At 37.1% G+C, this 16,627-nt stretch overlaps 1 protein-coding gene across 1 annotated transcript; it reads right to left on the minus strand.

The window, feature by feature from the left end:
* Positions 1-1,466: 1,466 nt before the first annotated feature.
* Positions 1,467-16,347, minus strand: LOC106940849 (oocyte zinc finger protein XlCOF22-like). The gene is made up of 6 exons (XM_015023694.1): positions 16,103-16,347; positions 13,495-14,688; positions 8,462-8,472; positions 5,103-5,119; positions 3,981-4,059; positions 1,467-1,580 (listed from the first exon to the last, which is right to left on the minus strand). The coding sequence occupies exons 1-6, from the start codon at positions 16,245-16,247 to the stop codon at positions 1,467-1,469; spliced, it is 1,560 nt and encodes a 519-aa protein (XP_014879180.1). The 5' UTR covers positions 16,248-16,347.
* Positions 16,348-16,627: the final 280 nt, after the last annotated feature.

Below are 16,627 nucleotides of genomic sequence, written 5' to 3' on the forward strand. Positions count from 1 at the left end.
CAAAGAACTGGAGACAAGAAATTTCTCTGAAATACATTTTTCCAAACCTTCCTCCTTATTTGCACCTACGTTTCTCTTTCTCTGTATGTCAGTGCTTACAGTGACATAGAATAAAAAAGTTATAAAGTTTCTTTCCTTTTAAATCACTGCTAAATAAAGCAACATAAAAAAGATATAAACTGTTACAAGGAGGAAAAAGAATGACATAAATGATTTTAGATTATCATGATTTAGTTGAGGACTGTCCACAAACACGTTGCTGGCAAATTAATGAGCTTGATGAAAATAAACAGAGCACCAACGTACCTGGTGAGCATGATGCTTTGAGGTCAGATGGGTCCCTGATGGTGCGACAGGCAGCTGAGCAGCTCAGGTGGCGACAGGAAACCGTGACAGTACTTCAGTATTGCACTGCAGAATCTTCTGACTCTGAGTCTCTGCCAGCGGTTTATATATTGGCCTAAATGTCATCCGGGGAGAGGACGGACCAACATGTATACCTCTTTGTGTGTGTGCGCGCGCGTGTGTGTGTCAGTATATTATGTATGTGTGTTTTAGCGTGTGGGAGTGAGTTTCCAGTTTCTGTGCTAGTGCTAGCATAAGGATCTGAAGAAGACGTTAAAATTTAGGCTCTTTATAATCTGTGTCAGACTTAATTTCAGGAACTATAGGAAGAAGGTACCACTTTACAATAAGTCTCCCCTTATAGATGGCTATTAAATCATTAGTCAATTAATCTGTAAACACTTTATAAATCATTAATAGCTGTTTATTGCTCATTAATTAAGCTCGAGAAGGAGACTACATGCTAAAATATTATTTTACAAATGCTTATTGTGCTTACAAGGTGGTCTTAAATGTTTAGTATAGTAACTCTAGATAAAATACATGAAACGAGTTGGCTCACTATTTCACAAGAAACCAGTGGATTTATTCCCCTTCTCAGCCTTAATAAATGCATAATAAACAGTTATAATGATTCATAAAGGGTTTGGAGTTGAATTAATTACATGTCTATTAGCTATTTATTATCATCTATGCGGGGAGCCTTATTGTTACCAACAGAACAATCTCACATTTTTATATAAATTCATCATTTTGATGATTTCAACCTGAGCACAGTTTTGATTTGCAAACAAACCTGTCAATATAACAGCAAATTAGGAAAGTAGCACTGATTAAAGGACAAAACAGACTTTCCGTTGTGCTAATAATTTATAAAAAAATAAAGATATTTTCGTGGTGTTGCAGTACATCAAAGCTAAATGCAAACACAGAGCTGTCCTTAGAACAATTGAAGGGCAGCGCACACAGCCACAGTGTCCGTGGAATTTCCTGGCGTCCCCACAGTTCAGGGAATCCCCCTCGAAACAAACACGCTCAGTGTCGACTCCTGCAGATGGAGTTTCACCGACTCAGATCCTCTGATAGAACCTGAAGAACAATCAGAGCAGAACAACAATGCCTCACCTGGAACCAGATCCACTGCGGCCTGAAGCTCCGCAGACGGAGGCCAGCTCAGATCGGACCCGCAGCTCTGACCAAAGAAGGTGGTCATTGTTGTTGAAACCCGTCTGTTTCTGAACAGACCACCAAATATGCAGCTTACTGTATAAAGGCCATTATCCTCTTTTTGTTAGTATTTCTTTATTTTCAGTTGCAAAGACAATCCAACAGTCAGTTTTTTCACATTTAACCAAATTGGTGGCGTTAGTTTACATCCAATAATCTCCCTTCAGTTCTCTGATTTACCTCAGAAGTCCAGTTCATGATGTCACGTCAAGGCGGACAAGTGGTGAGATTTAAAATGCTCAGTCACAGGGCTAACTGCGATTAGCAGCACACGCAGCTAGCATTACGCTGCTCTGCGTTGTGTGTAATCGAACACGAGGCGTTGGCACGTTGGGTCTGGTGGTCGGTTGGTCTTGTTGGCTGAAAGGTCACCAGCTAAAATCTCAGCTGGCACCAGATGTGCAGGAATGTCGGTTCCTACGTTTAAGCTGCTTCCACTGCATGTGACCAGATACACACACGAACATGTTGATCATCAAGCCTGCAGACTTTCAGCACCACTTCCAGACCAAAAGAACAAATTAGTTTACATACTTATAAAGTTGCTTCCAAGTATTTTTGATATAGTTTGTAGTACAAATGTCTTGGTGCATTTGAAATACGACTAAACTAACAAGTAACTTTTCAGCAACATACAGGAGCTTGTTTTGAGTAGATAATTCCTTAACATTGATGAAAAAGTATTAGCTCCATTTGCAGATGTTTCACTTATAAAACTGGAAAAATGTTTTGTTATAAGCGAAATTATCTGCCAATTCAACTAGTATTTTTTCATCAGTATTAAGAAATAATCGACTCAAAACAAGCTCTTATATTTTGCTGAAAAGTTACCTGAAAGTTTTGTCTTATTTCAAATGTACTAAGATATCTGGACTAGAAACTGGACCAAAAATGCTTTTGGGTTTTTTTTAGTGTAGTTTTTGTTTAGGTTAGAGAGGTAACCAATAAACCTTTCAGCATAAAAACACTGTCAACTCTTCATGTGTTAAATGAGGTGTAATGAAGTTTTTTAAATTAATAATCTACAGCAATTCTGTGGTTTTAGATGATGAGATTATATGCGTCTAATATAAGGATGTTAAATTCAGTCTTCAGAGACTTGGTGCTCCAAGACTTCGCCCTTGACATGAACTTAGCAAAAATGACCCATTGCCATTTGTAGTCCAGTTATGTTGAAATAAAAAAATCAAAGAAAGTGACTTCGCTCTCCAGGTAAGGATTCCAACTTTAGGGGACTTTCCAGGGTTTTTCCCAACTTCAGGGTCCAACTTTTTTCGTCATTTTAACAAAAAAAAAAAAAAATGTTTCACGTATCACAATCCCCTCACAAATCAGACAACATGTGGGTAAAACTGAGGTTAGCTCACTCAGGTTTTAATGCAATCACCCGAACTTTAATAAGCCTCAGTATCTCTGTTATCAGAAACCTGCCGCCAATCTCTGAGGAATTTCTCTGCTTTCGTTTGAATATTTCTCAATCTTCTCTGTTATGTGGAGTGACTTATGACTAAAAAGTGGCTAAAAGATGAGACTCTTTATTGATATAACATTTAACGGCACGTAAAGATGTTGTTTCTGCTTGGAGGGACACAGAAAACGTAGGCCCATATGTATGTATGGGTCTGCTGCCGTAATGGAAACACGTAGGGTAAAATGGATTCAGTCCCTGGAGATCCCCACCTCCCCTCTCACGGACACGCAGAGTGATAATAGTTGCAAAGGGGGCTTACAAGGGGCGGTGGGCAGGTAAAGGGGTTTTTTCTCTGCAAGGGTTGTGTGGTATTTGTGTATCAAAGCCTCTTCTGTCTGGAAACGTCTTTCTGTGTAAAAGGAGAGTTGACTGAACAGGCGAAGAAGCTTTTTAAAGCAGCACAGCTTCATTCAGCCAACGCAGTAGCTTTGAAACACTGTAAGGTCAGATTTACATGTTTATAGAGCTTCCATCCATTAATCAGTCCATCCATCCTTTCATCCATCCATTTCTTGATCCTATGTCTGTCTGGGGTTGTCCCACAGGAGGACGGATGTTCGCTGAACAGAGGATGACTGTAGGGAACATTTCTCCCTCGAAACCGGGTTGTTGGTGAAAATAATTACCATGATACCAACCTTTCCTCGGAGAACAGCGAAGGAAAGCCAGGAAATATTTATCTCAAAATGGATTTACCTCAAACAGAAACAGACAAAAGTGAGCACAGCCAGACATGACATGTTCTTCCTTTGCCTGATCTCCGGATTTCCTCCGAGCTTTATGGATTTCAGCTTTGCGGTTTCTGCATAATCCCAGTTTTCCGTGATGTTTCGCTCCACTACGGCTTGATTTCCACTGCCGATGGAAACTACTTCACTTGTACAAACTAAACTTTCTTCTTGTACCGGCTTTAGTTGAAAAGTCAAAGAACACCAACCTGGAACATTTTGATGACGTCATATCTCTGTGGATGCCGATTGGTCGGGACAATCGGCATCCACAGCCGATTGTCCCGACTGTGGGACAATCGGCCGAACTCCAGAGATGATGCTGTTCAAAACGTTTGAACAGCATCATCTCTGGAGTTCGGCCATATTCCTCAATGTTTTATAACAATGGCCAAAAGTCCAACATTCAAGTAACAAAACAAGAAGCAGTTAACTGTTTTTGTGTCAGTGGTTCCCCTATAATTATACATTAATAATAATTTTTAGTTTGCTCATCAGTAAGAAAAGAAGTGTCTCTTTTCAAGTACTTCTGTTGTCACTCAACTCAAACAATGTACATCTCAAAAACTATCATTTATTTCAGTTCTTCTGTTCAAAACATTGAAATTCACAGTCATATGAATTACTTGCACACAGTTATAAATTTCAACAGCAGAGAAAACATTTAAAGGCCCTTCATACAGAAGTTGTGCCCAGTCTGCGTGTATCTGAGTGTAATTATGGAAAATTGAGAGAAAGGAAAAATTTAAGTGAAAAAAAGTGCACATGAATTAATTTGATGAAATAAAGTGATTATATGTAACATTAGCAGGAGTGAAACAATGCAGGATATTGGCTTCATTAGAAATTTTTTTTTAGCATTTATAGAAAAACTAAGGATTTATAATTTTAGTCTTTACAAATTTTTAGCAAATCAAAACTTGTAATTGTTATAAAGTGCTCAAATACAGATTATTTTTAATCTAATCGTAGATTGATAGTTAATCACATTCACATCTATCCTTTTCCATTCTTTATTTTTTCTTACTTTCTAAGTATTTTGAAAGTATTTTTTATTTAAACACTTATTTTTGTTGATTCTTAAAGAAAACCAGCTCAGGAGCGATCTGCGACATTTAACCTCCCAAACCAAACAGCTCAAAGCCCAAGACAACAGAGGGAGTCTATGTGGCCGAGCCAGGCTATCGTTGATATTCACTTGCAAAAAATGTTGTCTTCTTCCAATTGGACATCTCTGGCAATACGTAAAGCTGGTTGGCTACCGATGCTATCCATCCAGCTTTACTGGCTGGAGAGGGTTTGTAAGGAACTGACTGTGGTGGCCTTGTTACTGTGACTGGGCTTGGTTCTGGTGGGCCATCCCCTTCTTTTGGCCGCCCTGGAGTATCTCTCCTGGTGGTTTGGCACCAAGTCCCGATTTAGTTCCCTCCTTGGTGCTGACAGACTTTCTGTTGGGGTCTTGTGCCACTGAGGGCCAAATAAATGTGTTTTTTCAAATGCAATTTTAACAAAATACATTTAAGGCACGACTCTGAACTGAAGCAACTGTGCACTATCACTGATTAATGTATTTAGTTCATATAGTTGAAGTTCAAATTGTCTGAGCCTATCTTAAGATGACACAATGTCCAAAGTAATCAGCAACATCACAACAAAAATTATTTTATAAAAGTTGTCTCTTAAGCAGAACCTCTTTGGTTTTTACCAAACTGACTGGGGGGGCAAAGGTCAAACTCCTCACACTGGATGTCCCACAACAACAACAGAATGTCCACATTTGGGACATGTCCTCCTGAATGTGTTTTTCATTAAAGTCAGGAATTTAGTTATTAGCTGTCAGGATCCCAGCAAACTGATCTTTAAAAGTTATCTGGACGAGGTTCAGCCAGTCGTTGGTGAGCCTGAGCGTGTGCCAGCACAGTAATAAGCTTCATCTCTCAGATCGCCATCAACGGGATGAATTACAGACATACCAGACGGGATCAGTGCATGAAACCGATCCAGGGTCAGCTGATATGAAACTGAAGCTTATTGTGTCTGTCTCCATCAACTCATCCAGCCTGAAGCCACTTTGGTGCCCACCAACCATAACAATTAGCAACGCTAAATCCCCTTTCATGCTGGCCTGAGCAACATCTGGGCCACGTTGGATAATAATAAGGGCTTAGAGAAATCTAGATATGTTATTGCTGTGTCCAGTGTGGGAAATGTGGCTTCCTGGATATCTTTTCCAACTTTTTGAGGAAAATACTGCAATCAAACGTGACTATTATGAAGGAAAAACCATCTTAATGTAGAGGCTACATTCACACAATAGGCTCCGTTTCAATTTTCGCTGAAATCCAAATTTTTTGTGTGGTTGTTCATATTACTAATTATAGCTAAAAACCAGCGGTCAGGTCTGAAACCTGGGAGTAGTGATGAACTCTGATGTGAACCTTCAGAGCCACATAAAGACAGTTACAAAGACGGGCTTCTATCACCTGAAGAACATTTCCAGAAATAAAGGACTAATGTCTCAGCGAGACCTAGAGAAACTCATCCATGTGTTTATCTTTAGTCTAATTGATTACTGCAACAGCTTCTTCACAGGTCTGACTAAAAAAATAAATCCTCCAACCGCAGCTGATCCAGAACGCTGCTGCTGGTGTTCTGACTAAAACTAGGAAGATGGAGCACATAACACCAGTTTTAAAGTCCCTACACTGGCTCCCTGTAGCTCAGAGAAGATACTTTAAAATACTGTTGTTAGTTTATAAATCACTGAATAGCTTAGCACCACAATAATTAAAGATCTGCTGTTGTATCAACCTTCCAGACCTCTCAGGTTCTGGTTCTGCTCTGCATCACCAGAACCAGAACCAAACATGGAGAAGCAGCATTCAACTTCTATGCACCACAAATCTGGAACAAACTTCCTGAAAACTGCAAAACAGCTGAAACACCGAGTGCCTTTCAATCCAGAGTTAAAACCCACCTGTTTCAAGTTGCTTTTGAAACATTATAAGTGAAACATTGATATTTGCTGATGTGGAATAATGCCACAAGAAAAATGTTACGTTTCAATTGTTGACTGTTTTCTATGACGGTATTTTTTGTGTTTTTATGATGTAACACACTTTGAATTGCCTTGTTGCTGAAATGTGCTATACAGATGACTTGACTTCATAACATGAAGGAAGTTAATATATAGAAACCATAACTAATATCAACATGCTTCCAGTCAGAGATGTAAGTGTTGGCATCGTGATACGATGTGCTCTAGTGACACGGACATCTTTCATAAATTCAAAGTCATAATTTTCAGCCACTGATTTACCAGGTTTTCTGGTGCAACATTAAGACATGTCTTACATCAACGACATAAAAGTCAGATAAATGTGATGCGACCATTTAGACTGCAGATGTTTGAAAACAATTGGATACTTATCCGAATAAATTGGATTTTTTGGGGGTGAAAAGATTGGAATAGTACAAAATCCCTTGATTTGGATATGAGGAAATCCTCTCAAAAGCATTGCAACAGATTTAGCATTCCCCATCCATTTACCTGAATCTTGACGCTCGGCTTTCTGTTTTCCTTTTTTATTTGTGGTCCAAGTTTTACTTATTTTAAATGAGTTTTATTGTCACAGATGTTGTGTTGGTTGTAGTCTGTGCGGTCTCATTTGTTAGCATAACCCATCTGAATTAGAACTTCAATCAGGCCATTGCAATTCCTTAATTTTGTGTTAAGGAATTGAAATCTGTATGGAGGTGAACATGTTTTCCCATCACTCTATTACCCTCTAACTAATGAATGCTGCCACCTACTAATGTGAACTATAAATGGATAAAATCAGTTAAATGAATCAACACTGAAAAGTTTCCACAAAACCTTTTATTTGTCGATCTTTTGTAAACAATTTTAAGAAAACATCTAAATCAGTCAACAACAAATCACTAAGTAATTGAGATATAAATGCATGGAGCTGCTTCACTGGACTGCAGTTATTTACTGTTATTACTCGGTGTACAACACAGTAAATGGTGTAATTAGATGCAGTACAATTGTTTGAGTATCATTTACCTTCAACAAGACTGACTTACATTCAGAAGTACAGATTAAGCTCAGCTTCTGTTAATTTGATCGGGCATATGGTGAGATGAACATCCAGATGTCATAGAAAAACAATCCAGAAACAATAAACAAATCTCCTTTCTAAACACAAAGATGAGAGATTACCAGCTCCCTCTGCTGGAGTTTTGCTTTTATTTCACCAGTACAATTTTTATTTTATTTTTTTGCTTGTTTTGTTTTGTATTTTTCTAGTAATTTATTTTAGGTGAGATCAAGATGACTAAATATCTCATAACCAATTGGTCTTGGAAAACGTACATTTTACTCAAGTTTGTTTTAAGTGACTTACTTTCGACTAGAGTGCATTAGATTTTTACCCAGTAAAAAATGATTTTTACCCATGGCAACCATGCTAATCATCTGTGTGGCTTCTCATGTGTTTAGTTAAACCACGTCTCAGACTGAAACATTTTCCACAGGTTAGGCATGAAAAAGGCTTCTCACCTGTGTGAATTGTCATGTGATCAGTTAAGCTACATTTTTGATTGAAACCTTTCCCGCATGTCAGACACTGAAAAGGCCTCTCGCCTGCGTGAATCATCATGTGTCGAGTTAAATTGTGTTTCTGACAAAAGCTTTTTCCACAGTTCACACAAGAAAATGGCTTTAATGCAGCGTGATTTCTCATGTGAACATTCAAAGAATATTGATCGATAAATCTTTTCCCACAGGTCTTACACTGAAAAGGCTTCTCACCTGTGTGCCTTCTCGTGTGAATAATCAGTTGAGATTTTGTAATGAAATGTTTGCCACACGTAATGCATTGAAAAGGCTTCTCTCCCGTATGAACTCTCATGTGAACAGTTAAATCACTATTACTACGGAAACCTTTTCCACAATTGACACAAAGAAAAGGCTTCTCACCTGTATGAATTCTCATGTGAAGAGTTAGATCACTTTTACAACTGAAATATTTTCCACAATCAATGCATAAAAGAGCCTTCTCACCTGTGTGCCTTCTCATGTGAGCATTCAAAGAACCTTTTGTACTGAAATTCTTGCCACAAGCAGTACATGGAAATACCTTCTCACCAGTGTGAATCCTCATGTGAATACTTAGATCACTTTTACGACTGAAACCTTTTCCACAGTTCATGCATAGAAAAAGCTTCTCAGTTATCTGATCTCTCGTGTGATGTTTTAAATTATCTTTTTGGCTGAAACCTTTTTTACATGAGCAAGGTCTCTCGCAAGTGTTACTTGATGTCTTTTTAGTTAAGTCACTATTTCGATTTGAACCGCCACCATGCTGTCTGGTTTCCTGATGCCTCTTTTTTTGTTTCTTCTCTTCATCTCTTCTGGCACCAAAGTCTTTATGATTTCTTCTTTCCTGATTTTGTTTCTCAGCTTCAGCAGCTTTTTGAAAGATGACTTGGGTCCTGGTTGGTTCTGATTCCGTTTGGTTTGTTTGCTCATAAACAGGAATTGACATTAATGTATCAGTTTCCTGTTTTAATGGAAGTTGTTCTTCATCCTGACTGCAGAAAACTTCTTTCTCTTCTACTTTAATCTGCAGATATTGTAGATCCTCCTGCTCTTCTTTTATCTGCTGATCTTCTGGTTCTTCCTGTTCTTGTTTCACCTGCAGATGTCCTAACTCTTCCTCGTCCAGAGTGGATCTCCTCTCCTGCTTACATAGCTCCTCTTTGTAAATATCATACTGTAGGTGGTCTGGACAAGAAAACAACAACAAAAAAAGTTATTGTAAATTTTTAGTAAATGGGAGCAGAATTTCATTGGTTTACAAAGACATTAACAAGCACTTGACACCATCTCACAGCAAACCATCTCCATATGCATTAACTGAGAAACCGCATTCAAAGCTAAAGATATAGCTATAACCTTCAGTTATTTCTGAATTTTTCAGCTTTTTCATATCTTTTACTGTTTTCATAAAATCTTGCTTCAACATCTTTGTTGCATGAATATTTCCTCTTTACAATGTAAGCCAGTGATTGAATTATTCAACTGCTGGAGTCGTCACTGTAAAATTGAAAATTCTTCTAGTCTCCAAACCAATTCTTAGGACTCACTCAATTTTTACTCTTTCTACACATATCATACAACAAAACATATGAATTTGTGTCTGGATTCAGAGAATGTAACACTCATTGATGAGGGACTTGCAATTTTCTGGGAAATCACCCCAAAGTATCGAGGCATCGATGACAATGCATTGCATAGAGACACAGATACATGTTTCAACAGGTAACTTCTCATCGGAGAGGTCAAAGGTCACATGTGGGGTACCCCAAGGTTCAGTCCAAGGACCCCTCTTATTCAATATTTATATGCTCCCACTAGCTCGGTTTACAACAGGAAATAAGATTAGTTACCATAACTACGCAGATGATACTCAGCTCTACATTAAAATGGCACGAGGTGACTCTGAACCATCCAATCACTGAACAGATAAATGTGTGGATGTGCCAAAACTTTCCCCAGCTGAACAGAAACAAAACTGAAGTTATTATCTTTGGACCTAAAGAGGAGCGATCTAGAGTTATAGATCTACAGTTATAGATCTAGAGCTGTAATGCACAGCATTACAGCTGTGCATTGATCTACAGTCAATGCACAGCTTCAGTTATCACAACTGAAAAGTAATGATCGGGCCCGAAACCTGGGAGTAGTGATGGACTCTGAGCTGAACCTTCAGAGCCACATTAAGACAGTCACAAAGTCGGCCTTCTGTCACCTGAAGAACATCTCCAGGATTAGAGGACTAAGGTCTCAGCGCGATCTAGAGAAACGTATTCATGCATTTGTCTTTAGTCATAGATTATTGCAACAGCATCTTCACTGAAACACTGAGTTCCTATAAATTTAGACTGTTAAGAGATGGATGATGATGATGATGATGATGATGATGATGATGATCTGTTGATCTGTTTAGAGTTGCTTTTGAACCATAATAAATGAAACATTGACTAACACTAGCTAACTATAACACACACTCTGTTCTGACTCCCCTGTGAGCTTTAACTAATTCCACTCTTCATTCAACAAATGACCCTACAGTTTAGCTTTGTGAGGAATGTCCTACACAGATTTCTGACACTCCTTAACTGGGAATTTTACAGTAACTCAATAACGTTTTCTAGTATGTTTTGCAGATTATTTTGCTTTTTTCTGCTGATTTTGTTTATTTCTTACATTTCTTTCACCAAAAAAATATTCAGTTTACAGCATTTGTACTGCATTTTTTTGTTTACCATTTTATTTAATATTAATTATTATTAAATTATTTATTATTATGAGATATTATATATTTTGTATGTAGTACGAATTCTAATTACATTTTAACAATTACTACTTCCATTACTGTTATTATTCCCCATTGCTTACTTCATCAGCCTCACATTGTTCTGTTCCTTCAAATGAAAGTGTATTATTTTACATGGTCAAAAAACAATAATAATAATTTTAAAAAAAGAAAGAAAAATAAAACACAGCTGAGGTCTTTAGCACCATTGGTTCCATTTTCTTTTTACAGAATAAGCCGTTGCTGTTAGAACATCAATTGCTGTTGAGTTAATTTGCCTGTTAAAAAACATTTGTACGGATCAGTTATTAAAATGATCCTCATACCGAAATATTCATATATTTAGACCTTAACCTTCATCCATCGCTGGTGTTTCCTACCTATCCGGTGTAAAATAATCCGGGGACTCCGGGAGAAATCCAGCAGTCTGCGCTGATCATCCATCTCTTAATCCGACTTGACGGTTATTTTTTAACTCTGTGAATTGCTCGTTGATAAACTCTCGTTGAAGCTTGATTTAGGACATGTTTTTACAGAAAACAAGTTCATCAGAGATCATGGGCCGTCTTCTTCTTCTTCTTCTTTTATGACTGTTGGCATCCATATTGTTGCATTACCGCCACCTTCTGGTTATTACGATCATCACGTCTGAACCACATGCACTTCTTCACAGATTTATTTTTATTTTCAAAAACAGGAGAATTTTGTTGTGATTTAACTTCAGGCCGTGAGGAAAACGTTTATGTTTTTGTTATATTATTTGGTGTATGTAAACCTCTGATTTCAAGTTTATCTATTATTCCAACTCAGTAAACACAAAGAAGAATGGGCCACAAATCATTCAAAATGGTGTAAAACATTCATTATTGCAAGTGTTTAACAGCAGTTGCTGCTACCAAACACAGGGCTGACCAGGATAGCTTTTCCCCATGTAATAAATAAAATAAATTAAATGCAGCATTTTTGTTTCTTTAAGTTATTTTTATCTGGTATTAAAATTAATTGTAATCATCTGGAACATTTAAGTGTGACAAATAAAATCAAAAACAAGAAACCTGCATGGACGTGAACAGGTTTTCACAGCACTCTATAACCCTCCGACACATTTATGCTGCCACCAACTGACATGTGATCTGTAAACAGATAAAATCAGGAAAAGAAGGAGGTTAAACTGAAAAGTTTCCACAAAACCTTTTATTTGGGAATCTTTATGTAAACAAGAAAAACCCACCTAAATCAGTCAATCACTACTCTAACTATTGTGACACAAATTCATGGAACTGCCTCACTGGACTACAGTTTATTAATTGACATGACTATTATTACCAGGTGTACAACATATTAAAGTTTCTAGTATAGTTTACCTTTAGAAAGACTGACGTATATTCAGAGGCCCAGATTAAGCTCAGCTCTTGTTAATTTGAAAAGGTAAATTGTAAAATGAACACATTAAACCAAATTTTACAAAACAAAAAAACAATAATCTACACAGTCTAGAAATAATAAAATCTTTCTGAACATCAAGATGAGAGATTAACAGCGCCCTCTGCTGGAGTTTTGCATTTACTTCACCAGTCCATGGTACAGACACTCCTGACACCCACTGCCTTCTTGTGTGATATTGTTAAAGAAATCCAACAAAATGATTCAAGATCTCAGAAAAACAATGACTGTCAAGTTCAGAAATGGGTGCAATTTCTGATGACTCGAGATGCAACATTTATCTCTACCAACAATTACATCAATATAAAATCCACCCATTCATACACTCATCATATGAACTACTAACACTATCCTTATGCCTGAGCTGTCTTTACAACATGTGATTATGTGCAGATCTGCAGCAAGCAAACCACTAATAAAAGGTCGCCACGAAAGGCTTGGTCCTTGTCTTGTGGCTTTGTGGGGAAAAACAATGACAAATTAGACTTTTTTCTTTCTTCTTCTTTTTTTTTTGCATTTTTCAACTACTTTAATTCAATTTTCACATTATAATCAATATATACCCCCATAACCAACTAGCGTGAAAGAAGAACTATGTACCTTTTACTCAAGTATGCTTTAGCTTGCTAATTTTGTACTACAGTAATTTTTACTCATTTAAAATGTCTCCATGGCAACCATGTGTCTTATCTGTGACTTCTCATGTGCCGAGTTAAACCATGTTGCCGACTGAAATCTTTTCCACAAGTTAAACATGAAAAAGGCTTCTCACCTGTGTGAACTGTCATGTGATCAGATAAACTACACTTCTGATTGAAACTTTTTCCACAAGTCAGACACTGAAAGGGTTTCTCACCTGCATGAATCATTATGTGACGACTCAAAGTACACTTCTGACTGAAACATTTTCCACAGCTCGCACATGTAAAAGGCTTTTCGCCTGTGTGAGTGATCATGTGCTTGGTTAAGTGCTTTCTTTGAGAAAAACTTTTTTCACAGCTCACACATGAGAATGGCTTCAACATTGTGTGACTCCTTGTGTGAATAGTCAAAGAATACTGATCAATAAAACATTCTCCACAGGTCTTACACTGAAAAGGCTTCTCACCCGTGTGCCTTCTCACGTGAATAGTCAAAGAATTTTTTGTAGTGAAATGTTTGCCACAAGTCACACACAAAAAGGGCTTTTCGCCTGTGTGACCCATCATGTGCATAGCTAAATGCTGCTTTAGACTAAAACCTTTTCCACAGGTCACACATGAAAATGGCTTCTCTCCTGTATGAACTCTCATGTGAACAGTTAGATTATTCTGTCTACTGAAACTTCTTCCGCAGTTCTCACATGAAAATGGCTTTTCACCTGTATGAACTCTCATGTGAACATTAAGTTCACTTGTATAACTGAAACCTTTTCCACAAGTAACGCATAAAAAAGGTTTCTGACCTTTGTGATCTGTCATGTTACAATTAAAATTATCTTTTCGAATGAAACACTTCCAACACGAGAAAGGCCTTTGGCATGTGGTACTTGATGTATTTTTAGTCAAGTCACTACTTTCAGGAAGGTTTTCCTGACCTTTTTGTTTTGAACCGTCAACATGCTGTTCGATTTTCTGATGCCTCTTTTGTTTCTTCTCTTCGTCTCTCTTTGCTCCAAAGTCATTAGGATTGCTCTTTTCCTGATTTTGGTTCTCAGCTTCAGCAGCTTCTTGGATGATGACTTGGATCCCGTTTGGTTCTGATTCAGTGTGGGATGTTTGCTCATAAACAGGAACCACCATGCAGGTATCAGTCTCCTGGTTTTGTAGTGTGAGCTGTTCTTCACCCTGATTGTAAACTTTCTTTTCCACTTTTATCTGCTGATGTTCTAGATCATCTTGTTCTTCTTTTATCTGCTGATGTTCTAGATCATCTTGTTCTTCTTTTATCTGCTGATGTTCTAGATCACCTTGTTCTTCTTTTATCTGCTGATGTTCTAGATCACCTTGTTCTTCTTTTATCTGCTGATGTTCTGGCTCTTTCTGTTTCAGAGAGGAGATCCTGTCCTGGTTACTTTGCTCCCTCGTATAAATGTTACGCTGTAGGTGGTCTGGGGAAAAAAAAGAAAAAAGAAAAATAAGTTATAAGTAAATTGGAGACGAATTTTATTGTTTGACATTAAAATCACCAGATACCTGAAATTCAAGAGTGGAGGCAGATAAATATCAAATATTTAAGTCCTCTTATTGTGTCAGTACTGTTAAGCATTCACAATATTGAAATGTTCTTTATCTTTATTCTTTGTCTTTATTTACTCTATACGCTAATTTTTTGCCTTGCTACTCCAAAGCTTTTGTTCTATTTCAACAATTCCACTTTTACAATGTTCTGGTCATTCAGGATAATATGATTTTATCTTCTGGTATATATATTATCTTCAACAAATTCTGAAATATTAAACTTTTAATGCACATTTTGGCACCATTGGAATGATTGGAAAACATCAGAAATTCCACCAAATTCTGCAGTCACTTTTTTCGCAGCTAACTACTTTCACATATTTTCAGCTAGAAATGACATTCAACATTTAAAATGTTGTCATAATCTTCGGCTACTTCTGCACGTTTCAGGTTTTTCATATATTTCACCATTTTCATAAAATGCTGCTGCAACTGAATGCATATTATCCTCATATTTTATCTCCAATGATGGAATTCTTCAGCTGCTACAGTGCTCATTTTAACTTTGTGAAAATTGTTCTGATTACTCGCTCAGTTTTCATTCTTTCTACACATATTACACAACAAAACGTAGGAATTAATGTCTAGATTCAGAAATCGCAACATTCATTGGTGTGAAAATTGTTGTTTTCTGTCAAATCACTCCAAAGCATCGCGGGACAATACAATACATTGCAGTTTCATTTTGTTTATGTGTGACTGTCACCAGTCTGATGTGATATGGTTATGCAACCATGCAGCAATGTGCGAGTAAGCAGATAAAAGAGACAGAGGGAAAACACAGAATCCACAACAAAACGCTTCAAGAATAAAAAAAAAAAACATTCACACATCATTGTCGCAGGAAATGCAATTTTTTTCTAGTTTCATTCTTCTTTTTTTTACATGATATGAGTTATTTATTTTGTATTTATTACTAATTATAGCATTTTTAATACTTCTATTATTATTACTATTATTAATATTATTATTATTATTTGATCTAGCCGTGTATAGTTCTATTACTTCTGTTTTCAAATGTGAGTCTGTAATTACAAGGGGGCAAAGCAGTGAAAAAAGAAAGAAAAATAAAGCACAACTGAGGTCTTAGCACCACATGCTTAGCACCACTGGCTCCATTTTCTTTTTCCAAAATTAAGCGGTTTGAACAGTATAACTGTGAGGCCTGTGTTCAATTTCCTGTTAAAAACATTTATACAGGAGTGGAACATTTACTAAAATGATCATCATACAGAAAGCTTCTACATTTAGACCTTAACCTTCATCCAAACTGGTGTTTCCTACCTATCCGGTGTAAAATAATCCGGGGAGTCCGGGAGAAATCCAGCAGTCTGCGCTGATCATCCATCTCTTCCTCCGACTTGACGATAATTTCTTTAAATTCTGTGAAAGTTTCTTCAGCGGGAAACATTAAATACACTGAATGCATTTTATTTTTTTACAGGAAAAACACTAGCACATTCAACAACAGATCGTGGACCGTCTTCTTCTTCTATGAATGTTGGTATCCACATTGTTGCTTTACCGCCACCTTCTGGATCACACGAGCATCAGGTCTAAAAACGTATAAGGTTACTTCCTTTTATTATGAGCAGTTCTCTCAAAAAACGTAAAATACTATTCTTCTTTTCAGCTTCATCTAAATAAAACAAATGCGTTAAATTTCAGCTCCCTAAGTTTTCTTACATCCATGATTCATGTTTTCCACTTGACTCATATTTCCATTAAAGTAGCAGTAAAAAATATATAATTAGATAATCATCTATTATCCCCTAGTTCTTCTGCTCCTTGTAAACTTATTTATTTTTT

Source organism: Poecilia latipinna, unplaced genomic scaffold (assembly GCF_001443285.1).
Source record: "Poecilia latipinna isolate Pla-1442-1.1 unplaced genomic scaffold, P_latipinna-1.0 Scaffold3390, whole genome shotgun sequence".
Lineage (NCBI taxonomy): Eukaryota > Metazoa > Chordata > Actinopteri > Cyprinodontiformes > Poeciliidae > Poecilia > Poecilia latipinna.

Bases quoted from the DNA above. Each gene is read 5' to 3' on its own strand.
- LOC106940849 (XM_015023694.1), bottom strand. From the start codon at position 16,247: ATGCATTCAGTGTATTTAATGTTTCCCGCTGAAGAAACTTTCACAGAA. The intron at 14,689-16,102 runs GTAGGAAACACC...TTTTTTCCCCAG, and splicing joins GATTATTTTACACCGGATAG to ACCACCTACAGCGTAACATT. The intron at 1,581-3,980 runs GTTGGTGTTCTT...TGGTCTGTTCAG, and splicing joins ACGTCATCAAAATGTTCCAG to AAACAGACGGGTTTCAACAA.